Source organism: Puma concolor, chromosome F2 (genome assembly GCF_028749965.1).
Source record: "Puma concolor isolate L17-30 chromosome F2, mPumCon1.1.hap2, whole genome shotgun sequence".
Lineage (NCBI taxonomy): Eukaryota > Metazoa > Chordata > Mammalia > Carnivora > Felidae > Puma > Puma concolor.
In genome coordinates, this window is record NC_141684.1 from 65,452,578 (window position 1) to 65,480,526 (window position 27,949).

At 38.1% G+C, this 27,949-nt stretch overlaps 1 protein-coding gene across 4 annotated transcripts in view; it reads right to left on the reverse strand.

Annotated features, from left to right (window-relative positions):
• The window catches only part of PREX2 (phosphatidylinositol-3,4,5-trisphosphate dependent Rac exchange factor 2), a 299,299-nt gene that overhangs the window by 125,034 nt on the left and 146,316 nt on the right, over positions 1-27,949 (reverse strand). For all 4 annotated transcript variants that reach the window (XR_015247064.1, XM_086696066.1, XM_086696065.1 and 1 more), the window contains 5 exons: positions 24,105-24,190; positions 20,337-20,473; positions 17,719-17,836; positions 8,171-8,355; positions 5,769-5,930 (listed from right to left, as the gene is read on the reverse strand). Coding sequence is in view for 3 of the 4 variants with exons in the window: in XM_086696066.1 (XP_086552192.1) it covers positions 5,769-5,930; positions 8,171-8,355; positions 17,719-17,836; positions 20,337-20,473; positions 24,105-24,190 (688 nt within the window). In the remaining variant the exon portion in view is untranslated. The remainder of the gene's footprint in view (positions 1-5,768; positions 5,931-8,170; positions 8,356-17,718; positions 17,837-20,336; positions 20,474-24,104; positions 24,191-27,949) is intronic.

Sequence of the window (27,949 nt, forward strand, 5' to 3'; positions counted from 1 at the left end):
TTTAGGCTCAGGTCATGGTCCCAGGATCGTGGAATCAAGCCCTGTGTCAGGCTCCATACTGGGCATGGAGCCTGCTTGAAATTCTTTCTCTCTCTCTCTCTCTCTCTCTCTCTCTCTCTCTCTCTCCCTCCCTCCCTCAGTGTCTCTCCCACTTGGGTGCTCTCTCTTTCTTAAAAAAAAAAAAAAAAGAGCCACTTTAGTTACATGGAGGGTACTTGAGCCCATCTTGAGTGTGTTGAGAATGTCAAGCGAGTGAGACAACAGGTATATACAGCAAGTATAGGTAGTTGTTTTACAGGACAGAGTTCAAGAAATGAAACAGTAGGTAGAGAAAAGTCTGGGGGTCAAGGGAAATATTGACTTTTTAAATCTAGATGATATTAAAGTGTATTTGTATATTGATAAGAATAAGTAATTCTTGGAAGTGGAACTTCAGGTTTCTAATGCACTGGTAGTTAATTCACGAATTATTAACCGTGACAATACGTTAAAATCCAATTATACTTACTTGACAAAAAGTGAAAAAACATATAAAGGTAGGCTACTATTTTGAAGATAATCTCCCATTTCAATTAAGTGTAAAACTCTATTGGCATAGTTATAAAAATTCTGTATCAGAGGAAGGGGACATGAGGAAGTTTTTACCACAAATTTTCCAGACCCATATATCAATCAGTTTGAGGATTTTGTGGCATTAATAACTAAAGGCACTTGGAATATTTAAAGTAAGACTTTGGATTCCTACATGCAATATTTTTGTGTAAACAGAAACTATCTCTTGAAAGCTCATTAAATATTTATATGGAGGAAACATCCCTAATACACAGAATAAACCCAATTATGGAATTACTCTACAACAGAGAAAGAATCTACAATTAAAAAGGGTCCCAAGGACAATTTAGGATAAGAATGTTTCTCCAAACAGTGCATAGTTTTATGTCTGGATCACCCACACATCCTGCCCCAAGGAGATTAAATGCCTGCTTAGGATTCACTCTCCAGTAAGGTCTGAAACTTGTCTCATACATGTGCTAAAAAACATCTGTGGCCTGTACAGCTGGGCAGAAAATCAATTATGATTGGGGAAGCCTGGCTATAGAAACTGCAGAAATCAACTTGTTTCTATTTTTAAAACCTAAAACTTTAATAGTCAAAATAAAGGAAAGCCAGCCTCTTTGAAATTTTAGTTTCTATGGATACATTTTATTTTACAAAAAAAGAGGGGTGTTTGAAGCCTTCATCTGGAAGAAAAATATGCTACTAAAAATAGCTTCAAAGTAAATACATGAAAATTAAAAATATACATTCACAAATGCTATAGTTTCTGTTGACATGCATCTGATACATAAATGGAGCTAACCTTATGTAACCTAGAAAGGCTATTATTGTGTTAGGTATCTACATTTTGTTCAAATTAAAAATATTCTTGAAATATTTTCATGCTAACCTTGCTTGTCTTGCTTAGTGAGAAAGGCAGTCAATTATTCTAAATGTGTTTATGGTCAATATGGGATGCTGAAAAGGATACCTTTGAAGGTGTTTAAATTCTAGTTGAATATAATTTTCTCTTTACTTCTAAAATTAAAAAGAAAAATAAATGAGACAGCATTCCATAGGACTGGACCTAGTCTGCCACTTCCAGCTAAGTGACCTTAAGCAAATTCTTAATCTCCTGGAGAAAGAAGCAGATGGTAGGATTCTTCAGTACATACAGCTATTTCGAGGCTCAAACAACAATAATGTACATAGAAGAGCTTCCCACAATTCATTGATGTTATTTTTATCATCGAAAATCACTGCCCATTAGCCTGTCCATCTCTGCTTTAAAAGCTTTCTGGGCTGTCAGTTACTTCTGAGAAAGTGTAAGAAATTTTTTACTCGGCAGGTTCATGTTTTTGAGAATCCCCAACATTTTGGGAAAAACCCTGTTCCTTTTATGCTTCTAATCCTACTCCCAACATAACACTCTCCAGTTTATCACAAACCATATTTTTGTTAAAAAACAAGGTATAACACCTTCTTCATCCACCATAACCAATCCATCATAGAGCTATATATTTTTTACCTGCTATGTATCGCTTGGATTGATCCTTTTCTCTCGTATCCCCAAAGCTTCTACATGAGACCAAGTCACCATCAACTCGTACTTCTTACAAACAAATCTGATTCTTATGCCACTCTAAAATATCACTGGAAAACTCAGATTTTGTCAGTTTTCCTTTTAATGGTATCTAACTCCAATCCTTTCTAGTGTAGGCAACATGCCAATTCTTCATCAATAAAATCAATCTCATTTCTACATCGTGGCCTTCACTTACAATATCTCTCTTTACTTGAGTGCCATCTCTACACCTCTTCACTCTGAGAAATCTTTCCAACTTACAGCAGCTAACATCTGCTGACTATTCAATCCACAAAGATTTCTCCTTTACTGAACTGCCACTGCCGTAGTAATCAGACCGATACTGTTTAGCTGTGTAGTGAAATTTAGCAGTGGAATTTGAACGATATATATGCTGTGTAGTACAGTGTCAAATTGCAGGTAAACAAACAAAAAACAGATTTATAATAAAAGGAAGCAAGGTTCAAATTCTACAGCTGTGTTCAGTTGCATGCCTTTGGGTAAGTTACTTGACCACTCTGAGCCTCAGCCACTTATCAATGAAATAGATAATGTGTCTCAAGTCACTGTGTGGATAAAATTATACAACATATGCAAACTGTAAAATATCTATGCAATGCCTGATATGACAGCAGATTGCTATAAACTGATGTGTGCTGCGTAACTCCAGGGAGCACCATCATAGAGAAGAGGGTATGGGGTGCCAACACATTCACCCAGTCATCGTGGCACCTCCTAATAGGTTAAGTAGTCAGTATTATTATTACTTACTTCATGTATTTTGACCCGTCTTCCATATAGATTTTAGGTGTGGGAGGGGAGCCATCCTTAAGCAATTACTGCCTACATAACAGGTATGCATTTAGTAAACGTTTACCTGTTCTTCCCGCCCCAACCTGCAATAAATTTGCTTTTGTGAAGCTGAGTTTTTGACGCATGCCATTGGCTTTCAATAAAGAGTGTATGAAAAGTATCTGCACATAAAACAAACTGCCGCTTCTTTTTCAGGGATATGTTTACAGATACTGCCCTGACATTTCCTGGTGTCGCCTCTTTGAAATTCAGCGTGAGAGATTTCTTTTAGAACTTAGTCTAAGAAAAGCTTTGCTTCTCTTAAGAAACATACATAAATTATAGGGATGCTGATAAATATGTGATAGACTGTATTTATTTATTTATTTATTTATTTATTTATTTATTTATTTATTTATTTATTTTTTGGTTATCAGGAAACTGCAGGTGAAATATAATATTCCACTTTAGCAACTAACTAGCTTTAGCACTTGCTGACCTTATCACCTTTTTGGTGGTCTATACCATTTATTGTAATAGAACTTTACCTATAAATGTATCTGCTAATTTTCTGCCAATATCCATTCTCTCTTTCTTCTTTTATTAATAAAATTCTCTGAGTTTTATTTGGGCACATGGATGTCCAGTTTGAGACAATATTTCTCAGTCTGCTTTCACTAAATGACTAATTGCATGCGAACAGGAGTGATGTGTACAACTTCCAGGTCGTGGCCTCAACAGGAAACTCTTTGCTCTCCACTTCTTTTCTGTCCTGAGGGGCTATAACTTAGACATAGTGCTGATCAGCCAACCTTGACCTTGTGGAAGAGGGCAATGTCTTAGGGGAGACAGCAAAACTATAGAAGCAGCCCTAGAAGATTGTCAATCCAGTCCCCACTGGACTCCCAGCTCGTTGAACCTTCATGTGAGTGAAAACTCAACTTTCAATTTTAAGCCCATGTTATCTTGGTCCTTCTTACAGCAGCTGAATCAATACCCTATCTAATATATCCTCATCCTGATGTTTTGTTTTTACTCAAATAGTTTACTTTTTTCATGTATATTTTTTAAGATATTTCTACTGCTTTTGTTTTTTTGTATGAATGGAGAGAAGTAGGAAGAAAATAAAAAAAAAAAAAACAGAAAGAGAAATGACCCCCAAACACTGACAAGTTTAACAACTAGAATCTGTCTCAATGCCTATCATACTTTATACAGATCCATTTCTGAAAGAGAATGATTCTCTTTTCAAAATGTGTTCAAAAGGGAATGCTAATTTGCATTTGTTTCGACCTTTTAAATTTTACCTCAAACACTGTCCTATCTTAGAGAGAAAGGAGAAATAAAAAGAATCTTCTGCTCTTCAGCAACAACAAAGCATTCATGGAATCTTTCCTGAAATCAAATAGGCGAACTGAGCTCAACAATCATGGAAAGAGAATTAACAGATGTGACAATTAAGCAGTAATCTTGAATATCATTTTTCTTCATGTGAATGGATTTATAAAAAATCAAAATAGCAACCCATATTCAACTTCACAAGATAAACATTTAGGGAAGTCCTAAAGAAAAATATGGTGATCCTTCTTGCCCATGTCCCACTCTACCTGAGGTAACCAGTATTCAAGTATTCATTTCTACATTTCCCTATTCTCATATAGCCCTATCTGGACATACATGGGCTTATCTTTTACTTAATATATCAGAAGTATAAAACATATAGATTAACTCACATTCAGAAATACTGAGATAAATAATATTTCCTCAGATGGCTGTGCCAAATTTTAAACAACCAGCCTCATTTTGAGGGAAATAATTTAATTAGCTAGTCTACTGACAAAAATAGAAAAAAAAACTTACTGTAGGATATATTTTGGACATCAACTTCTAATTCTATCTCTAAATTATATCAAATCCATTGAACTTTCTGTCTCCCCATCTTCACCACAGGCCAACCTATCATCATCACTCACTGGGACTATTCCAAGAACTTTCTCCTCATATCTATGCCTCATCTCTTCCTAGCAATCCATTCCTACAGAGGAGGCAGCACCATCTCTTAAAAACCTAAATCAGATAAGTCACACACGTTTAAAAGCTTCCAACTCTTCTTGTTGATGTGCGAAGAAAAATCCAAACTCCTTCCAAAGTTCCAAAAGGTAAAAAGCTTCCAGAGGGCTTCTTCCTGGTCCCTGTCTGAGCCTCCAACCTTATGACTTGGCCATATTCCCCCTGACACCCTGGCTGCTTTTTTTCCCCCCCACTTTGGAGCCCCAGGTGAACGTTATTTACTTCTTTGCTGCTTACCCCTCTCAAATATAAATACCCCGAGAGGGAAGATGTTCTCTCCTTTCCTGCCATATTCCTGGCACCAAGAACAGTGCTTGGCATATAAAATGTGCTCAATAAATATATCAAATAAATGTACAAATCAGTCAATTTCAAACAGACTATGTTCTGTGTACTTTCTGATTGAGAGCTCTCTTCCCTCTGTTGAGATAAAAAGAAAAGAACTACTGACTTCATAATTTCATGGCCTGGATTTACATCCCAACTCTATCTTTTGCTAGCAAGTAATTGAATTCTTTAGGCCTCAGTTATATGTCGAAAATGTGTAATGACCTAGCTTTCAGGTTTGCAAAGATCAAATGAGGTTAATGGATGTAAAGGCATTTTAAAAACTCTAAACTCTAAAATATTACATAAATAAAAAAATAAAAAGGTTATATAACTGTTATTATTTCAATAAACTGGTACACAAATAAGTAATGAAAATATCAATAAGTGAATTAAATTGGACATTTAAATTATTTAAATAATGTATACATGTCAAATAAGAAAACAGAAGTTTTACCTTTTTATAACTGGATATTCTCTGACATATGTGCTCAATTTTTTCACTGCAAAAGGCACTGAATTTATTATGAAGGTCAGTAGGAATCACTTCATTTAAAGAGTTAAGGCTGGTGCAGTTTTGCACAAAATGATCATCACTTTTAGCCAGGGCTTCAAGAATCTGTAGTAATACACGCACACACACACAAGTAAAGAAAACCTTCAAAATTAGCTAAATACAATTCTCACAAGTCTAGAACACAGAGTGACATTCCCTAGCACACTTCTTTTCACTGCCTGGGATTTCTATACTCAGTAAAACTCTCACCGCGAAGTGATGGACGTGTGTGTTTGTCCCTCGTGTTTTGCCTTCTGCTGGCTATAAAAGGTTACCTGAGGGAAGTGAGTGGACTTCAAAGACTGCCTGATGGACTAATCAGTATGCTCTGATGTGGGAACACATTGCCTATATTTTAGTCAGTTACTCAGAACTTTTTTTTCCCCTCAATTTGGTAGTAGAACAACACAAACTAAGGAAAACCTATAGAATGGCATCCTTACTTTCTACTGGGAGCCCAGTATAGAGAATGCAGACAACAAATGTTTGCTGAAGAAATGAATACATGAGAAGAAATTCTCTTACTAACATAAAATCAATGTCAGTTGCGGTATCTGAGCACCAGCTGATAAACATCAGATAAAAGCATCCATGTGATATTTTAATTAGTAAATCCTTTTGAACATTTGAATCAATTTTAAGGCAGCATTTGTGTGTGTTTGTGTGTATACCTACCACTGATCACTGGGAATTTCCAATGAATGGAGAATTATGTGTCATATTTATGATTGTTCAAAGATTGCAAGGGTTGATTGCACCCTTACCTGACATTTTCATAATACTGTACAAGACAATGTATAGATTCTATGTTTATTTGAGCTCCCTCACAGGAAGCTCCACTTCCCTGTCTTGCAGAATACAGAGTGTGAGTTTTTGGTTTAATCACTACTCTAGAAAGTAGAGCTCAATTTATCATTAGCTTTGTGATCTTGGTTCAATTTCTTAATTTCTTTGATACTCTTTTCTTCAAATATGAAATACAAGTATTTTCAGTACTTATACAGTTGTCATACATAAAATAATCCATGTAACTTCGCAAATTTGATATAGCTAGAAAATGGATAAAATAATGATAATAACCTGGGTCCAAACTTATATGGATTGCCTTGATAATATAACATATTTGGGCAGAGGTGGCATTTTGAACACACAGATGCTATATCGAAAGATACAGAGTGGTACAATGTCATCAGAATAACGCAGTTGTTTTGGAAGCTGACTTTCAGAATATAAAACAAAAAACATAAAATAAGTATTTTTGAAACAGTGCATTTGGATTTCTACATTATTTTCTGCCACTAAAATTTTAAAAAATACATACTATTAATGCTAAATCTATCTCAGCTACACACACACATAATGAAACAAGAAGTGACATGTGAATAAATAAAAGTAGTGAAGCTATATGTCATATTTCTTACTTGTAATACCTGAATCCTCACAAGGTGATATAAAAGCAGATGCAGGGGTGCCTTGGGGGCTCAGTTGGTTAAGCATCCGACTCTTGATTTTGGCTCAGGTCACAATCTGACATTTGTGGGATTGAGCCCCATGTTAGGTTCTGCACTAACCTTAGTATTCTCTCTCTCTCAAAATAAATAAACATTTAAATAAATAAATACAGATGAAATACTAAAACTCAGACCTGGGGAGTATCCTCCAACAGGAATTTTATTTATTCACCTGGTGAAAGGATCATGAAAAGCAAGCACAGGGCCATCTTTCACTAACCACATGTTTCATCCATTTGGATGAAAACTCTCTTACTCCCTATCTTGCTTTAGCCTAAAGACTAAGGGTGATATCCTTCCCAATTAAGAATCACATAAATGTCTGAAGATCTATTCATAAATGGATCACTGAGCTTTGTGAAATCATATGAAATAAACATGAGACTTGGAGAATTTGAAATTTCTTATAATACATTTCATGACTTCAAATACTTTTCAGAGGATTATCTACATTTAAAAAAGCACCACCTGTCATGAAAACCATCTGAAAGGTATTCATGATACTGCATCAACAGATGTAGCAAACTTGCTAAATGTAGAGAAGCCTTTGCCAAATCAACTAACATTTGCCTGGGCAAGAGTCCCATCTAACATAACACTGTACTCCAAAAGAGATCAATAAAAAAAGAAGATTGTATGCATACTGAGTAATGGGGGGGAAACAGAAAAGAAAGTTGAATGAGCTGACAGCTGAAGCATACACAGCTGTTTACGTTTTGGGAAGTGGGGGTGGGGGAGAGTTTCAGTTACTTTATTTAGAACAAAATCCCGTTTTCCCAGGATCATTCATACCTTGGCAGTGAGGCTGAAGAAACCTTTGGGCTCAATCATCTTCTCCACCACATTGCACTTTATCCCAGCTGTGCTGTCATACTCATACACAACACCATATTCCAGGTGGACGTTATCCACAGTCAGGCTCACGTGCTCCTTCTTCCCGTCGATGATGGCCATGGTGTTAAACTTGTCAATCACCTCTGGAACAAGGACAGTTTTCATTCAGCAAATTCAGGAAGGGTTTTGTTAGTCTCTTCAAATAATCTGAGTGTCTCTGAATAATGTTTAAAGATTTCTTTAAAGAATGGATAAATCTAATATTGTTGTTAACATTTCTGAAACAAGAGCACTTAAAAAACATATGTTTGAATGATCCAAATCTCACCATTCCAACATGACTAGTCTTTGCACATCCATTTTGATCTATCAACCATATGTATGCCTATTTATACCAATATAAACATTATATATACAATTTTATAATTTTTATTAAAAGCATGCATGACTTAAAGTCAGGGTTCCTAAAACTGCCTCAAACATTGAACGAATACTTGTTCAGAGGAGAAAAAACTACACAAAGCCATACGGAAGAAGCAGAAAGGAGATGCACTAATCATTTATTTCAGCAGACAGGATCCCTGAATTTTCCCAAACACCATCTTCTACAGATAGCTCACAGAGAAAATTTGTCATTGTCTGCTATAATAACTTTTTCATCTGGAATGTCTTCCTACAGGTTTTTGGCCTACAATCAATCCACTGATATAAAAACACAAAAATCTGAAGCAAGAAACCACTGAGAAACCTAACAACAAATATTAAATTAGCAAAAACAGAATATTAGTTAGATAAAAACAGTTAAGTCCTAGGATGGTAGAAATAGTAAAAATAGACAAAGGCAGAATAATGATTTATCTTAAAATAATTGAGTACCAGAATAGCTAGAAACCAATTATCAGAGCATCTCACCAACCCTTTCACTGTGGCACCAACGACGATGAGCAAAAATCAACTAACTCTAAACGAGGAATAAAGGGCTCAAGATAATGTCCTGAGATTTGTCCTAGTTTAAGTAAATAAGAAAGTTACTGTGTTATAACAATCTTGGTGCTCCAATGTGGTTGAAATATTTCTGATACTGTCCATGACCTGAGTGGTTCCTTCCAGGAGTGGAGGGAACACAGCTTTCCCTAAGTTGACCACCCCCGTATGATCAGTACAGGGGATTATGTAACTATGCTGGTTGGAAGAAACTAACAGTACCATAAAAATGTCCAATGATACCTACCAATAATATAAATGGAAAGATATCATGAAACTTTAAGAGAGGATTCAAAGACTTCTGTGAAAAAAAGTGTTGAAACAATAATTCAAGGTATTTGTCAAATGCAAACATAAATTTAATTGCTTCCATCCCTTTACCCTTGGCGAAGAAGCCACTGAATCCAACAATCTGTATCTGGTTTGTTTCACTGACAGAACAGAAACGATAGGAGTCCTTATCAAAAGACCTTTCTCTTTCTCTAATAATGTTTTCACATTATTAGTTTGTCTCAGTACCATTAATATTAGAATATAGTAAAAGTTACTTGAATCAAGAAAGCATTTTCAAAGGGACTATAGACCTTCTTTCTAAACTAGGACTTCAAATTTTTGCATGCATACAGATCCCATCTTGTCAAAATGGAGACTGTGATTCAGTAGATGGGTGGGGGTAGGATTCTGCATCTCTCCAGGTGATGCTGCTGCTGCTGCTGCTGGTCTGTGAACCACACTGGATTAGGAAGGTCTACACAACATTTAAACTCAAAACAAGAAAACTCATTTTAACTTGGGTTTGAATCCTCATCCTACCACTTACTGGCTTGGGCAAGTCCCTTAGACTAAGGGTTAGGTTAAAATAAGGATACGACACTAACACTTTTTTGAGAGTTTCCTTTTTAATGCCTTTATGAGATAATCCATGTAAAACACTTAATAAATTGCCAAACAAGGTACAGTAGCTATGACGTGTTAGTGACTATTATTACTTATGTATTTCACATAACATTTATTTGGAGATTATGACTTAAGAAAGTGGCTTGAACATACAAGATTTTCAATAATTGGGACAAGGCACAGGCACATTAAAAAACAATACTACTGTAAGCAAATGAGGAGTGATGTGGGAAACAAAAGCAAATGAAATATTACACTTCCTTACTGCCTACAGCCTATTGACAAGTCCTTGGAATAGGCAGAGTGACCTTCCTCTGGCTCAGCTGCCTCAATGATGACACTTTGCTAAGGGCAAAGGGAATCTTAGCCTGACCCCCCACAGGATCCTGAAAGTCTACTTTAACATATAAACTTCCTTTGAGAAGGAACATACTTAAAGATCATAAAAGCGGGGCGCCTGGGTGGCTCAGTCGGTTAAGCGTCTGACTTCGGCTCAGGTCATGATCTCATGGTCTGTGAGTTCGAGCCCCGCGTCGGGCTCTGTGCTGACAGCTCAGAGCCTGGAGCCTGCTTCAGATTCTGTGTCTCCCTCTCTCTCTCTCTGACCCTCCCCCATTCATGCTCTGTCTCTCTCTGTCTCAAAAATAAATAAACATTAAAAAAAAATTTTTTTTTAAATAAAAAAAAAAAAAGATCATAAAAGCCATTTATGAAAAGCCCACAGCTAACATCATCCTCAATGGGGAAAAACTGAGAGCTTTTTCCCTGAGATCAGGAACACGACAGGAATGTCCACTCTCACCGCTGTTGTTTAACATAGTGTTGGAAGTTCTAGCATCAGCAATCAGACAACAAAAGGAAATCAAAGGCATCAAAATTGGCAAAGATGAAGTTAAGCTTTCACTTTTTGCAGATGACATGATATTATACACGGAAAATCTGATAGACTCCACCAAAAGTCTGCTAGAACTGATACATGAATTTAGCAAAGTTGCAGGATACAAAATCAATGTACAGAAATCAGTTGCATTCTTATACACTAATAATGAAGCAACAGAAAGACAAATAAAGAAACTGATCCCATGCACAATTGCACCAAGAAGCATAAAATACCTAGGAATAAATCTAACCAAAGATGTAAAAGTTCTGTATGCTGAAAACTGTAGAAAGCTTATGAAGGAAATTGAAGAAGATATAAAGAAATGGAGGGAGAGAGGGAAGATGGCGGCGTAGGAGGACGCTGGGCTCACCGCGCGTCCTGCTGATCACTTAGATTCCACCTACACCTGCCTAAATAACCCAGAAAACCACCAGAGGATTAGCAGAACGGAGTCTCCGGAGCCAAGCGCAGACAAGAGGCCCACGGAAGAGGGTAGGAAGAACGGCGAGGCTGTGCGGGCTCCACGGACTGGCGGGAGGGAGCTGGGGCAAAGGGGCGGCTCCACGGCCAAGCAGAGCCCCCGAGTCTGGCTGGCAAAAGCGGAGGGGCCTGAAGGAGTGTGTTCCGACAGCAAGCGCGACTTAGCGTCTGGGAGGTCATAAGTTAACAGCTCTGCTCTGAAAGCAGGAAGGCTGGAGGACAAAGGGAGGGAGAGCTGCTGAGCCCCTGGACGACAGAGCTCAGTTTGGTGGGGAACAAAGGCGCTCGCCAGAGCCATCTCCCCCGCCCATCCCCCAGCCAAAATCCCAAAGAGAACCAGTTCCTGCCAGGGAACTTGCTCGCTCTGCGCAAACACCCAACTCTGTGCTTCTGCGGAGCCAAACCTCCGGCAGCGGATCGGACTCCCTCCCGCAGCCACAGGGCCCCTCCTGAAGTGGATCACCCAAGGGGAAGCGAGCTAAGCCTGCCCCTCCTGCCCCCGTGCACCTTACCTACCCACCCCAGCTAATACACCAGATCCCCAGCATCACAAGCCTGGCAGTGTGCAAGTAGCCCAGACGGGCCACGCCACCCCACAGTGAATCCCACCCCTAGGAGAGGGGAAGAGAAGGCACACACCAGTCTGACTGTGGACACAGCAGTGGGCTGGGGGCAGACATCAGGTCTGACTGCGGCTCCGCCCACCAACTCCAGTTATACACCACAGCACAGGGGAAGTGCCCTGCAGGTCCTCACCACACCAGGGACTATCCAAAATGACCAAGCGGAAGAATTCCCCTCAGAAGAATCTCCAGGAAATAACAACAGCTAATGAACTGATCAAAAAGGATTTAAATAATATAACAGAAAGTGAATTTAGAATAATAGTCATAAAATTAATCGCTGGGCTTGAAAACAGTATAGAGGACAGCAGAGAATCTCTTGCTACAGAGATCAAGGGACTAAGGAACAGTCGCGAGGAGCTGAAAAGCGCTTTAAACAAAATGCAAAACAAAATGGAAACGACGACGGCTCAGATTGAAGAGGCAGAGGAGAGAATAGGTGAACTAGAAGATAAAGTTATGGAAAAAGAGGAAGCTGAGAGAAAGAGAGAGAAAAAAATCCAGGAGTATGAGGGGAAAATTAGAGAACTAAGTGATACACTAAAAAGAAATAATATACGCATAATTGGTATCCCAGAGGAGGAAGAGAGAGGGAAAGGTGCTGAAGGGGTACTTGAAGAAATAATAGCTGAGAACTTCCCTGAACTGGGGAAGGAAAAAGGCATTGAAATCCAAGAGGCACAGAGAACTCCCTTCAGACGTAACTTGAATCGATCTTCTGCACGACATATCATAGTGAAACTGGCAAAATACAAGGATAAAGAGAAAATTCTGAAAGCAGCAAGGGATAAACATGCCCTCACATGTAAAGGGAGACCTATAAGACTCGTGACTGATCTCTCTTTTGAAACTTGGCAGGCCAGAAAGAATTGGCACAAGATCTTCAGTGTGCTAGACAGAAAAAATATGCAGCCGAGAATCCTTTATCCAGCAAGTCTGTCATTTAGAATAGAAGGAGAGATAAAGGTCTTCCCAAACAAACAAAAACTGAAGGAATTTGTCACCACTAAACCAGCCCTACAAGAGATCCTAAGGGGGACCCTGTGAGACAAAGTACCAGAGACATCACTACAAGCATAAAACATACAGACATCACAATGACTCTAAACCCGTATCTTTCTATAATAACACTGAATGTAAATGGATTAAATGCACCAACCAAAAGACATAGGGTATCAGAATGGATAAAAAAACAAGAGCCATCTATTTGCTGTCTACAAGAGACTCATTTTAGACCTGAGGACACCTTTAGATTGAGAGTGAGGGGATGGAGAACTATTTATCATGCTACCGGAAGCCAAAAGAAAGCTGGAGTAGCCATACTTATATCAGACAAACTAGACTTTAAATTAAAGGCTGTAACAAGAGATGAAGAAGGACATTATATAATAATTACAGGGTCTATCCATCAGGAAGAGCTAACAATTATAAATGTCTATGCACCGAATACTGGAGCCCCCAAATATATAAAACAATTACTCATAAACATAAGCAACCTTATTGATAAGAATGTGGTAATTGCAGGGGACTTTAACACCCCAATTACAGAAATGGACAGATCATCTAGACACACGGTCAATAAAGAAACAAGGGCCCTGAATGATACCTTGGATCAGATGGACTTGACAGATATATTTAGAACTCTGCATCCCAAAGCAACAGAATATACTTTCTTCTCGAGTGCACATGGAACATTCTCCAAGACAGATCATATACTGGGTCACAAAACAGCCCTTCATAAGTTTACAAGAATTGAAATTATACCATGCATACTTTCAGACCACAATGCTATGAAGCTTGAAATCAACCACAGGAAACAGTCTGGAAAACCTCCAAAAGCATGGAGGTTAAAGAACACCTTACTAAGGAATGAGTGAGTCAACCAGGCAATTAGAGAAGAAATTAAAAAATATATGGAAACAAACGAAAATGAAAATACAACAATCCAAACGCTTTGGGATGCAGCGAAGGCAGTCCTGAGAGGAAAATACATTGCAATCCAGGCCTATCTCAAGAAACAAGAAAAATCCCAAATACAAAATCTAACAGCACACCTAAAGGAAACAGAAGCAGAACAGCAAAGGCAGCCTAAACCCAGCAGAAGAGAAATAATAAAGATCAGAGCAGAAATAAACAATATAGAATCTAAAAAAACTGTAGAGCAGATAAACGAAACCAAGAGTTGGCTTTTTGAAAAAATAAACAAAATTGACAAACCTCTAGCCAGGCTTCTCAAAAAGAAAAGGGAGATGACCCAAATAGATAAAATCATGAATGAAAATGGAATTATTACAACCAATCCCTCAGAGATACAAACAATTATCAGGGAATACTATGAAAAATTATATGCCAACAAATTGGACAACCTGGAAGAAATGGACAAATTCCTAAACACCCACACTCTTCCAAAACTCAATCAGGAGGAAATAGAAAGCTTGAACAGACCCATAACCAGCAAAGAAATTGAATCGGTTATCAAAAATCTCCCAACAAATAAGAGTCCAGGACCAGATGGCTTCCCAGGGGAGTTCTACCAGACATTTAAAGCAGAGATAATACCTATCCTTCTCAAGCTATTCCAAGAAATAGAAGGGGAAGGAAAACTTCCAGACTCATTCTATGAAGCCAGTATTACTTTGATTCCTAAACCAGACAGAGACCCAGTAAAAAAAGAGAACTACAGGCCAATATCCCTGATGAATATGGATGCAAAAATTCTCAATAAGATACTAGCAAATCGAATTCAACGGCATATAAAAAGAATTATTCACCATGATCAAGTGGGATTCATTCCTGGGATGCAGGGCTGGTTCAACATTCGCAAATCAATCAACGTGATACATCACATTAACAAAAAAAAAGAGAAGAACCATATGATCCTGTCAATCGATGCAGAAAAGGCCTTTGACAAAATCCAGCACTCTTTCTTAATGAAAACCCTTGAGAAAGTCGGGATAGAAGGAACATACTTAAAGATCATAAAAGCCATTTATGAAAAGCCCACAGCTAACATCATCCTCAACGGGGAAACACTGAGAGCTTTTTCCCTGAGATCAGGAACACGACAGGGATGCCCACTCTCACCGCTGTTGTTTAACATAGTGCTGGAAGTTCTAGCATCAGCAATCAGACAACAAAAGGAAATCAAAGGCATCAAAATTGGCAAAGATGAAGTCAAGCTTTCGCTTTTTGCAGATGACATGATATTATACATGGAAAATCCAATAGACTCCACCAAAAGTCTGCTAGAACTGATACATGAATTCAGCAAAGTTGCAGGATACAAAATCAATGTACAGAAATCAGTTGTATTCTTATACACTAACAATGAAGCAACAGAAAGACAAATAAAGAAACTGATCCCATGCACAATTGCACCAAGAAGCATAAAATACCTAGGAATAAATCTAACCAAAGATGTAAAAGATCTGTATGCTGAAAACTATAGAAAACTTATGAAGGTAATTGAAGAAGATTTACAGAAATGGAAAGACATTCCCTGCTCATGGATTGGAAGAATAAATATTGTCAAAATGTCAATACTACCCAAAGCTATCTACACATTCAATGCAATCCCAATCAAAACTGCACCAGCATTCTTCTCGAAACTAGAACAAGCAATCCTAAAATTCATATGGAACCACAAAAGGCCCCGAATAGCCAAAGTAATTTTGAAGAAGAAGACCAAAGCAGGAGGCATCACAATCCCAGACTTTAGCCTCTACTACAAAGCTGTCATCATCAAGACAGCATGGTATTGGCACAAAAACAGACACATAGACCAATGGAATAGAATAGAAACCCCAGAACTAGACCCACAAACATATGGCCAACTCATCTTTGACAAAGCAGGAAAGAACATCCAATGGAAAAAAGACAGTCTCTTTAACAAATGGTGCTGGGAGAACTGGACAGCAACATGCAGAAGATTGAAACTAGACCACTTTCTTATACCATTCACAAAAATAAACTCAAAATGGATAAAGGACCTGAATGTGAGACAGGAAACCATCAAAACCTTAGAGGAGAAAGCAGGAAAAGACCTCTCTGACCTCAGCTGTAGCAATTTCTTACTTGACACATCCCCAAAGGCAAGGGAATTAAAAGCAAAAATGAACTACTGGGACGTTATGAAGGTAAAAAGCTTCTGCACAGCAAAAGAAACAACCAACAAAACTAAAAGGCAACCAACAGAATGGGAAAAGATATTTGCAAATGACATATCAGACAAAGGGCTAGTATCCAAAATCTATAAAGAGCTCACCAAAATTCCACACCTGAAAAACAAATAACCCAGTGAAGAAATGGGCAGAAAACATGAATAGACACTTCTCTAAAGAAGACATCCGGATGGCCAACAGGCACATGAAAAGATGCTCAACGTCGCTCCTTATCAGGGAAATACAAATCAAAACCACACTCAGATATCACCTCACGCCAGTCCGAGTGGCCAAAATGAACAAATCAGGAGACTATAGATGCTGGAGAGGATGTGGAGAAACGGGAACCCTCTTGCACTGTTGGTGGGAATGCAAATTGGTGCAGCCGCTCTGGAAAGCAGTGTGGAGGTTCCTCAAAAAATTAAAAATAGACCTACCCTATGACCCAGCAATAGCACTGCTAGGAATTGACTCAAGGGATACAGGAGTACTGATGCATAGGGGCACTTGTACCCCAATGTTTATAGCAGCACTCTCAACAATAGCCAAATTATGGAAAGAGCCTAAATGTCCATCAACTGATGAATGGATAAAGAAATTGTGGTTTATATACACAATGGAGTACTACGTGGCAATGAGAAAAAATGAAATATGGCCTTTTGTAGCAACATGGATGGAACTGGAGAGTGTTATGCTAAGTGAAATAAGCCATACAGAGAAAGACAGATACCATATGTTTTCACTCTTATGTGGATCCTGAGAAACTTAACAGAAACCCATGGGGGAGGGGAAGGGGAAAAAAAAAAAAAAAAGGAGGTTAGAGTAGGAGAGAGCCAAAGCATAAGAGACTCTTAAAAACTGAGAACAAACTGAGGGTTGATTGGGGGGGGGGGGGGGGGAGGGGGAGGGGAGGATGGGTGATGGGTATTGAGGAGGGCACCTTTTGGGATGAGCACTGGGTGTTGTATGGAAACCAATTTGACAATAAATTTCATATATTGAAAAAAAGAAATGAATAAATAAATAAGCAAAATAAATAAATAAATAAATAAATAAATAGCTTTGGAAGCTTCTTTTATCTTTACCCACCCAACCCCCCCCCCCGCCCAAGATACAGGTTAGCAATCATACTCCAAGCTTATGGCCCCACTGATACATGTCCGAAGGGTCTCATGACTGAATTTTTCCTGAATGGTAAATAAATGACCTTTTCGTAACAGCAGCTAGCCCCTCAAGGTCCTGGAAAGCATGTTTCCAAAATACCTCAGAGATGTAAGCTATCCCTAAGCCCTTCCCAAACTGAAGGTTTATATAATCACTCTTCACAGTCCCAGTGCAGCTCTTTCTGTTCATGGGTCCTGTCTCCATGCTTTAGTAAAACCACCTTTTTGCACTGAAGACGTCTCAAGAATTCTTTCTTGGCCATCAGTAGCGAATCCCAACACTTTAAACCATTATCAAGGAGGAAAAGAAGGAACCCACCTTCTACTTTGCAGTCAAATGCATCCCCTACTTCATCTCCTGGGGGTTTAGAGTTAGCCTTTTGAAGGTCTTCTTGAGCACTCTCAATGCTATTATAAACCCATTGTATGGAGTCTTGCTGGAATGAGGAGGGGAAATGAAACCTTAGAAATATTAGTGCTTCTTAAAATGTATATCCATTTCATAAACCTGCTTTAGGAGGATTGACAATCTTACTTATTCTTCTAGTTTTTTTAAAGATAACCAAATTTGAAAGAGAAAGAAAATCAACATAAGAGACTAATAAAAAGTCAATGGCAATTATATTGCTTAACAAACTAATTTTTTAGGATTGAAATTTTATCTTCCAAAGTGTTTCTGAGTTTTGTTTCAATTTATTTATTTTGAGAGAGGGAGCATGCAAGCAAGCGTGGGAGGGGCAGAGAGAGAGAGCAAGAGAATCCCAAACAGGCTCCGTGCTGTCAGGGTGCAGGCTGACTCAAGACTTGAACCCACGAACTGTGAGACCATGACCTGAGCCATAATCAAGAGCTGGATGCTCAACTGACTGAGCCAAGCAAGCACCCCTTCCAAAGATGTTTGTAAATAAGATGTATTTCCCAAGTGTCTTACTTAAAATGCCTCAAGTATATCTTAAAGTAAATTTTAAATTCCATTTTTAAATAAATAAATGTTAGATGGACAGTTTTCTGAAGAATCAATCATTTATCAGGATATAAACCATTTAAATGCTCTCCTACCACCTATATTTTGATCCAATTAATGTTTTTTTGAATCAAACCAATAAGAAAGTTGAAAGAACATCTTTCACTTCATTGCATTCCCAAGTGATGTAACTGTATTTTTACCCTTCCATATCACAACCCATCCTATTTTTAATTAAAATAGCAGTTGCAGTCTTATCTAGATAAATGAGAGAGAGGAAATGGCTACCAAGTAAATGCTTTCAGCTTTCCATCACTTGAAAGTTTATTCCTTTCTTAGGTAAGATGATAAATTGAATTGCACTACTGAAGTGCGCTACAATTTCCATTCTCCATTCTTGCATGTATTAACTTCACAACTGTGTTTAATTATTATATTGCTATACATCGTTACAATGCTAGTTAACATTTGATCATTCAAATACATCTTGGTAGCCTGTTGTGGTCCCTAAGGAACCACACACTCTGGTATCCACACCTTGGTGTAGCTCCTTCCCACACTGACCTGAGGCTTGGTCATGGGATCTGATTTTTCCAAGCATGATGTAAATACAGTTGATCGCTTATAATATCCCCTCTTGAAATCCAGACGCCATGCAGGAAGGACAATCTGCTAGACTGGAAAAGGGGGCCATGTGGAGGAGCTCTGGAGTGGAAGGCCATGAGGAGGGGAGGTGCGGAGCCCAGCTGTTCCATGCAAAACTTTGCTATATCAGTGCCTTCACAGGAGCCAACACTCAGTCACCCCGCAGAATCAAGAGAAATAATCAATCACTGTTGTTTTAAGCCAATAAGTTTTGGAACAGCCTGTTTTGTGGCAATGGATATGGGATACAGCATGTTACTCACTGAGTGAATTTTTCTGTTTATTGCTTTTCTTAATCATGTTACTAACCAACTTCTCTCTAGGAAGACTGTCAAGGAAAATGAAAAGGAATGAAACTCAAATCAGTTTGGCTACTTGTTAAAATTCTGATTGAAGGGGAAAGGTTTGATAAATTCAGAAGTGTCTTTTTAAAAAAATGCATTCAATGATATAGTTCAATAAATATTTGTTAAACTATTGCCAACCAGAATAACCTATGAATCTATGCGTGAATTCCAATTTGCTACGCTAGTGTGACCTTATTAACAAGCAAAATTGAGGAGCTCAGTTTCTTGTAGGTTCAGTATTTTATAGGCTGTCAGTCCTGGCCTATGAGAAAATAACCATTGCTCTTTCTGGTTTGGACAAAAGTCATATTCTCAAATCTGGAAGAGTACCTGACTGCGTATGGCAGAAAAAATACAAAGCCTCTCCTCTAAAGTTGCTTTTGCATTTAGTTGATTAATTTGAGAGAATTTTCTCTTATAGCCCAATATTCACTTGTACCTCATGGGATAAGCTTTGCTTATAAATTTGGATTCTAATTTTATTTTTCTACGGCACTTGAAATTTAATCAGAGGATAGTGGTTAGAATTTTAAGCAATGACAAGTACATTTTGGTATTTTCTTTAAAGAGCTAAATCCAGTAACTTAAATAAATGTATACAAAACTCAATCACAGACCCTAAAAAAACCTTCACAGACACACAAGGACCATTACATATTCTAAAGTAATAGCAAGGGTCAAAAAAACAAATCAAACCTTTGGATTTCAATGTGATAAACATTTAGGTATCTGAAAACTCATATCACAATGCAAATGAAAACACCCCAGAGCACTTGTTAAACAGGTGATAATACTGAAACAATAAAATGCAATCATTTAAGCAGAATTGATCATGATTAATTATGCAGATAAAACAATCATCATGAGATTTACAATGATGTGCTTAAATGTGAACCTAAAAGTAGAAACCATCCTGTGTCCTCCCCTGGGCTTTCTTTGCAAGTTTGCAGCGAGACCCAGATAAGCCAAAGGGCAGCTTACCTTCACTGGTCTCCTGTATTTCCTGCAGGCTGTGACATGTGCAATGACACTGGCATGTGTCTCCTTGCTGACATTGATACCATTTACTTTGATAATACACTGTCCAGGGTGAAGACCAGCGGCTGCAGCCACAGTCCCTTCAAATAAAAATGAGAAAATGGCCAAAAAAATAACTTTAGGAATGAGATTCATTTTTATCACATATACAATATGGAAAGCCATTTTAAAACATAATAAGAGATCTAGCTAGTATGTTCTTGATAAACTTGGTTCTGATAGTAATGCCTTCTCAAAATTTTTCTACTTTTGGGGCGCCTGGGTGGCGTAGTCGGTTAAGCGTCCGACTTCAGCCAGGTCACGATCTCGCGGTCCGGGAGTTCGAGCCCCGCGTCAGGCTCTGGGCTGATGGCTCAGAGCCTGGAGCCTGTTTCCGATTCTGTGTCTCCCTCTCTCTCTGCCCCTCCCCCGTTCATGCTCTGTCTCTCTCTGTCCCAAAAATAAAAATAAACGCTGAAAAAAAAAAAAATTTAAAAAAAAAAATAAAAATAAAAAAAATTTTTCTACTTTTAATTTGGCCATTCAAACAGTGACTAACAGAATATTCTCTCATACCCCTGAGAATTAGTTTGAAGGAATACTTCAGATATTTTTTCACATTTTTTTAAGTTTACTTATTTATTTGAGAGGACAGAAACAGCATGAATGAGGGAAGGGCAGAGAGGGAGAGATAATCCCAAGCAGGCTCCGTGCTGCCAACGCAGAGCCCGATGCTCAAACTCATGAAACCGAGAGATCATGGCCAGAGCTGAAAGCAAGAGTTGGACGCTTAACCAACTGAACCACCCAGACACCCCTGAAGGGATATTTTAAAGTGACCTTTACAATGCTAATCAGTTATTTCCCCTTTCAAATGTCTCATCAGTCTTAATATTCTACATATACAAATATAAAAGCAAAATGAGAAAGCCAGAAATGTATGCCCTATTTACCTTTCTTTACTCTATAAAAATCTCTAAATATTAGAAAAGTATTCACTTTCATTTATTTTTCTCAGTAACATTTATTGCAAGGACATTTTTGAAATTTGTAATAGTTTATAAATTTCAGTCTTATTTCTTTTTATTTTTTTAAATTCAACTATAATTAACACATAGCATTATACTGGTTTCAGGTGTAAAATATAATTATTCATCAATTCTATATTCACTTTCATTTTTAAAAATGCGAACAGTTAAAAGAAATTCTTTAAAAAAAAATCAGCCAGTTAGCAACTACCATTGACTGGCTTTGCTAAGTAAAATAAGCATTCAGGATATCTACAAAGGGTCAAGGAACCACAGAATTTGTGGAGAATAAAATTAATCAGGTAACGTCAACTGTCCATTTATTTGCATAGATATAGACTTAAGTATGGAAGTGGCATATTGTTCCAGTGAGTTAAAATTTTCAGAAGCTTTCAATTATTATTATATGATGTTCTGAGCCGATCAACACTTATGCAGCACCATTAATAAATACAATGAATATAATTAGTACAAATGATTACAAAATTCTAACATAACAAAATTTATGTTAGAAGAGCCTCTCTTTGTAAGCAATTTCTCCCATGAAGGAATTATTAAACATTTTAGAGAACATAATTTATATTCAAGAAGACAGTATGTATTTTTCTTCTCATTAACATTCACTCCCAGAAACACTAAGTGGTTTTTCTGGATTAAAGTAGGTCTTGGAGGGAAAAGAGACACTCCTCATTGAGAAAATAGCCTAAAAAAAGGCACTGAGTCGAGAAACAACCTGGACATTTGGGAGCATGTGAGCAGTTGGTATGAGCTTAAAATGGGAGTGTGGGTGAAGACTCTGGAGAGTCAAGAGGAGCCAGGTTTCGAAGTGCCTGCATACTTTATGTGAACACCTAACAGCCTCAACCTTACTATCTATGCACGAGGAAAAGCATTTGAGAATTTTAAGCAGAGAAGTGACATGACCCCCAGAACCAAGGACGAATCATTGGAACTTAAGTCAAAAATCAAAATCACAACAAGCATCTACTGCAATGTTCCAGGCTAGAACTAAAGTAGCATTTGTTACAAAAGGGGAGAATGAGATCACGTATTTGATGTCTCATGATGGAGTTCATGAAGAGGCTACAGTCCCTAGGATCACTCCTCTGCTTTTGGACTCAGTGCTGAGTAAATAGAGTCATTTCAATAAAGAGAATACAGAAGGCAAAGCAAGTTCAGAGAATAGATGGAAAGTTCACTTGGAAATAATACTGAGTTGTAAGGTGCCAAAGGGGCATTTAGGCGAGAGTTTTAATCAATAATTAAATCTAGGGGTGCCTGGGTAGCTCAGTTGTTTAAGCATCTGGCTTCGGCTCAGGTCATGATCTCACCACCCGTGAGTTCGAGCCGGGTGTCAGACTCTGTGCTGACAGCTCAGAGTCCGGAGCCTGCTGTCTGATTCTGTGTCTTCCCCTTTTTATGCTCCTCCCCTACTCGCGCTCTGTGTCTCTCTCTCTCTCAAAAATAAATAAACATTAAAAAGTAAGTAAGTAAAGAAATAAAGAAAGAAAGAAATCTAGACTATGGAACTCAGGAAAGAGATCTAAGCTGGAGATAGAGATTTAAAAATCTCCAGGAACAGGATCAATAAGATTTCTTACAGAGAACAAGAAGGTAGAGAAGAAAAGAGGGAGCCAACAGATAAGCGGTTGACAGATGAAGGGAGCTGGCAGAGGAGAAAAATCTGACAAGTGCCAACTTAGAAATCAGGAGATGAACATTTTCAGCAAACAGGAGTAGTCAGTTTAAACAAATGCCACAGAAAAGCTCAATTAATATGAAGGTTATTAATGTCTACCGTACGTTCCAGTCAAGTCCATGATAACTCTATAAGACAGACTTTGGAGACATGGGTGGAAGATGAGGAGAGATGTCTACAGCAATGGGCTAAAACTAAAATAGGAAGTGAAGAAGCACAGCTGAAAACACAGACTAGCATTTCAGGAAGTTAGGTCATGACAAAATAGAAGTTATTAGAGCATTATTCTAGGGCTGAGCTTATCAACCTTAGGTGTGCATACAAATCATCTGAGGGTATTGTTAAAATGTAGATTCTAGGGGCGCCTGGGTGGCGCAGTCGGTTGAGCGTCCAACTTCAGCCAGGTCACGATCTTGCGGTCCGGGAGTTCGAGCCCCGCGTCAGGCTCTGGGCTGATGGCTCAGAGCCTGGAGCCTGTTTCCGATTCTGTGTCTCCCTCTCTCTCTGCCCCTCCCCCGTTCATGCTCTGTCTCTCTCTGTCCCAAAAATAAATAAACGTTGAAAAAAAAAATTTTTTAAATGTAGATTCTGACTCAGTATGTCCTGCGTGGGTCCTGAGATTCCACATTTCTTTTTTTTCTTTTTTAAAGTTTATTTATTTATTTTGACAGAGAGAGAAGGGGGAAGGTGAGGCAGAGAGAGAGGGAGAGAAGAATCCCAAGCAGCCACACTGCCAGTGTGGAGCCCGACACAGGGCTTGAACCCACGGATTGTGAGATCATGATCAAAGCCAAAACCAAGAGTTGGATACTCAATTGGTGCCCCAATTTTTAAGAGTTTTTTTTTAATATTGTTTTAGGAACATATTACCATTGAGCTAATCAAGTAAAAATATGACTGAGAAACTTCATAACAACATGAGCATGCATGTTTTGAATATATTTTTGTTTAGCAAGCAATATCCATACATTCTAAAAAGCTGTTTTTACAGGATGGATTTCTCACCTCTTCCGACTGCATGTACAACCGATGGGCCATATCCTCGGATCTGGAATCCAAGTCCCTCAGCTGAATCTGGGATCTTCACTGTCCTAAAATCAATCAGAAAACAAGGTGAGAAGACTTTAACATGCCACACAATTGGTTAAAACAATAGTGTCCATTCCTTTATTCATTCTTTCAATAAATATGTATTGAAGGTCTACTGTGTAAAAGACACTGACTGGGCTAGAAACCAGGAGACAAAAAGGGTGCATGCTCTCACAAAGGCACACAGCAGCCAAGCACGAAAGACTTCCTCAACTGAGCACAGTCATTTGCATGGTGGTGAATAAGGAACAGGCTCTGGGGTCAGACAAAACTAGCTCTGAATCCTCATTTAAGTCACTAGATATAACTTGCATGAATGCCTTCACTTCTCCGAGCCTGAGTTTCCACAAAAAGATGATGGTAAAACTTACTTTGCAGGGTGTCAGTGGAGATTAAAAGAGAAATCTTTGTTAACTGCCCCGCACCATGCTATGAACTAGTAGTCACTTCAATAAAATGGAAGCTTCTCTCCTTAGTTTACTGTTATAAAGAAGACAGTGCACTGTGACACTTCTTTGTTAAAAGTAATAAAAGAAACACAGAATTAATACATTTCTACCTGTTGGGAACTTCATCAAAGAACAACAACAAAAAGCTAGTTAAAAAGATGTGTCAAACATTACACCAAAATAATTTAAGAATGTGATTAACTTTAGCATTTACTCAGTGAAATTTTGAAAGAAGAGTACATCAAAAGGAGAACCTGAATAACAAAAGAAATATTTTCAACGAATCCCCACGGAAAAGAAGATGAAGGAAAGGAGAAGAGGAGTAAACTGTTAGGACAACCAGTGAGGGATATCCAGTTTGGTACTAAGAAGTGAGCTACTCCACAGAAGGAAGCCAGAGATCAGAGAGCAACAATGAAAAGCAGAGAACATGAGATAAGGCAGAACATCATAACAATAAAAATGAGTATCGTAAATTGCAGTCCAGAGCAAAGACAAATGAATACAATGCAATAAATTTTGATGGATAGCCCTTATGCCCAAGAAATAAAATTGTTTTCCAAAAGATGATGAATTAATCATGCAATAAATGTCGGCAGCCCTTCAAGGGCATGTTAGACATAGTCTGAAGTTACATACAGTGGAACTTACTTAGAGCTTATAAAATAGCCACTGGAGCAGTTTGAGCAACACTGTGCCTAGAACACTCGAGAAAGCCACAAACGTACAGCATTTACGCCTCATGGCAGAGCCTGGTACTGCTATCTGAAATATAACCTAGGCAGGCACACCAGCATCGGTGATAGAAATGTGAACTGTCTATTCTAGGAAAACTTGAAAGTATTATTATGAATTAGATTATATACTAAGAAGTGATCTGTGCATTGCTGGAGTATAGGTCAAAGAACTGATTTGTCCTTTATCCTTAATTACATACTTTTTGGTGTAAAAGGCTCTATGCACTTCCCTTGAATAGCACTTTGTTACTAGTATCTTTCAAGAAAAAAAAAAGACACATGAAAATGGAAGATAACTAAGAAAAAGAAAAAGGAATAAATACATTTTCTAAGCGTGAAACAAAAACATAGAAGTAGCCCATGCTTTTATATATTATGAATGAGATTTCACTTTTGCTGAAATGACCTAGAGCTTTCAGGCCATGGTGAGTTATTATTGCTTTTGGATTGTGAGGAATTCATAACAGTCTCTCAGTTCTTTCTGAGCAAGGTCTTCTATCCTTCTAATATTGCTAGGGAAGGTTGACTCTAATCTTCAAGATTATTATATATTTCTTTAAAACTTTTGTACAAAACACTATGAAATGCATTTTGGTCTTATTCTGGGACTCTCTTCATAAAATGATCTTTGGAAAATACGCTTCCCTGCTGTGACCACTATATTGTCTATTAAAGGAAGAATTAAATTCATACAAAAGGAACATTCTGTTTCTTGGAGGAAGTAAGTGCACTAAATAATCTGCTACAAAGCTTTTTGAAAAACTCTTTGATGCCATCAAGTGTAAAATACAGCTAGATTCAAAGCAAGACTTCATTTGTATTTACCTCTCATATTTTTGCCTTTTCTACCCCCAGACTGGAGACTACATCAAGTATAAGTAGCTATTGTAAGAAAATATGACAGAATGATTTATAGGAATCTTATATTAGCATAAAGACATAAAGGAAAAGCTATCGATTTCAAGCAAATTAAAAGTAAAAGATAAAAGATGAATATCCTTAAAATAGTTTTGAAACAAAATATAAGATAGGCTCCTGATGTAATAAATAAGCAGTGAAAAAAAATGAAATGAGAGAATAGGTAAGCATCACAGATAACATCACTGGAGTACACACTATGTGCTGAACAGATAACTAAGTTCTTTATTAACCTAAATTTATTTAATGTTCTTAGCATCTTCATGACACAGGTACTCTTCTCACCTCCATTTTTTTAATGGATGGATGGGGGTGTTGAAGCAACACAATAAGCAAGCAAGTTGTGGAAGAGAAGCTTGAACCTGGACCAGAAATACTGGGTTCCAGATACTGTATGACAAACACTGAAGGAAGAAGTCAGAGGACACAGGTTCCAATGCTGCTCATCTAGTGGCTAGTACTGGGAGTGACGATTTGCCCCTATCTACTTAGTCTGAGAGTTGAGGGCTTCTGAAGTGATCTGACTGCTGAAATGTCTAGGACCAGTGAATCAGTAGTTGCAGGGTTAAATCAGGGGGTAGTAGGGCCATGGGGAGGACCTTTATGTTTTCTAATGACTGTTTTGGACTATTACTCTGTTATACCCTTCTGGTCTGCCCTTTTCCTTTTAAGCGACCTCAAAGTGTACAGAGGTAAGCAACTAGGTGAGCCTTATCCCAGACAGGGTTGGATAAAGGGGGAGTAATAGATCAAAATTAGGTTTAGAGAGAAGACATTGTTATGGTTATTCTCTGCCCTCCAGCCCAAAGTCTTCCTAAATTAGTAATTTTTTTTTTTTAACATTTATTTATTTTTGAGACAGAGAGAGACAGAGCATGAACAGGGGAGGGGCAGAGAGAGAGGGAGACACAGAATTGGAAGCAAGCTCCAGGCTCTGAGCCATCAGCCCAGAGGCTGACGCGGGGCTCGAACTCCCGGACTGCGAGATCGTGACCTGGCTGAAGTCGGACGCTTAACCGACTGCGCCACCCAGGCGCCCCCTAAATTAGTAATTTTAATGAGTCATCTCACTCTTTCCTTGGTAAGTTTTAGCAGCAACCTGGCTGACTTAATGCTACAGAATCTAGCTCATTGCATCACATTTCAACTCCTAAGATAAAGAGTGCTGCCAGCTATTGCTGAATATATATATATTAAGGCAGGGAAGAATACTATACTATACATACTAAGAATATTTTCTTAAGCAGTTAAAATAAACCTTTTGTTTTTAAAGTGGTAATCTTCATTTACCTGAAAATTAATGAAGTTGTTTATCACTATTAACGAATGATATAATTACATTTTAAACAGTAATTTTGATATAATCATAGTACTTTAAATAGACATGATACTTAGACCTTGTATGCATTATATTGATTAATTACTTGGTTAAACAAATCACGGAAATGTGACACAGGAACACTAGACCAGAAGTGATTTGTAGAAGAAAAGCCAACATCTTCCAAGAATATACATAATACCCTATTAATTTTAAAAACAGATTATAGGGGCGCCTGGGTGGCTCAGTTGGTTAGGCGACTGACTTCGGCTCAGGTCATGATCTCGCAGTTTTGAGCTCGAGCCCCGCATCAGGCTCTGTGCTGACAGTCAGAGCCTG